General features: G+C 35.6%; 1 protein-coding gene across 1 annotated transcript; it reads right to left on the reverse strand.

Moving 5' to 3' along the window:
* Nucleotides 1-340: 340 nt before the first annotated feature.
* SARC_17533 (hypothetical protein) lies at nt 341-586 on the reverse strand (the record flags this gene model as incomplete). The annotated part of the gene is made up of 1 exon (XM_014288375.1): nt 341-586. A coding segment is annotated over one exon (246 nt), but the record flags the coding sequence as incomplete, so codon positions are not given.
* Nucleotides 587-865: the final 279 nt, after the last annotated feature.

Consider the following 865-nt stretch of genomic DNA (forward strand, 5'->3'; position numbering starts at 1 on the left):
TATATATATATATATATATATATATATATATATATATATATATATATATATATATATATATATATATATATATATATATATATATATATATATATATATATATATATATATATATATATATTCAGTGCGGTACATTATAAATAAAGGCAATCGATGTTAAGAGAGCACACGGATGAGTCCAACATAGCACAGCAGACAACCGCGAAAAACAATACAAAGACATGTAAAAATATATATTTTGGTGTTTAGATATCGTAAAGCGTAGTGAATGTATACCATAAACGATTTGAAATAATAATACAAACCCACTAGAAACAGATATTCTGCTGTAGGGATGTCGTCAAGCGTAGCGAACTAAACGTTTTGACACGTACCTGTACCCGTTGCGGTCCACAATGAAGTCAGTGGATGTGGGATTAACGCGTGAGGAGTTCGTGCCGCCAGTTTTCGTTTTGGACGTACCACCCATATTTAGAAGCGCTTTGGCGCGCAATTTCTTGATGCTGGAGTGGCTCAGCGCCGGTTTCAGATCGTACACGTCGAATGCCAATTGCCATTCGGGGTCGTTGACATTCTCGTCAAAGTCCTGGATTTGAAATTGGGGCCGGAATTATAAATTTGAGGCCAGATTTTGAGATTGGAGATCTTAAACTTGGGATGGAAAGGTTACAGAACCGTTAGATATAACTACAAGATATGGGCAGTGGTAGCATTGATGTATAGAATAATCAACTGTTTCAATAAAGGATGTGTGCATTAGTCATATTTGTCTCACACAATTCACTCACGGTTTACAGTCAGTTGAGTGTAGCCATCGATTGTATATATATACATACACACACACATACACACACACACACACACA

Source organism: Sphaeroforma arctica (assembly GCF_001186125.1).
Source record: "Sphaeroforma arctica JP610 unplaced genomic scaffold supercont1.11092, whole genome shotgun sequence".
NCBI lineage: Eukaryota > Ichthyosporea > Ichthyophonida > Sphaeroforma > Sphaeroforma arctica.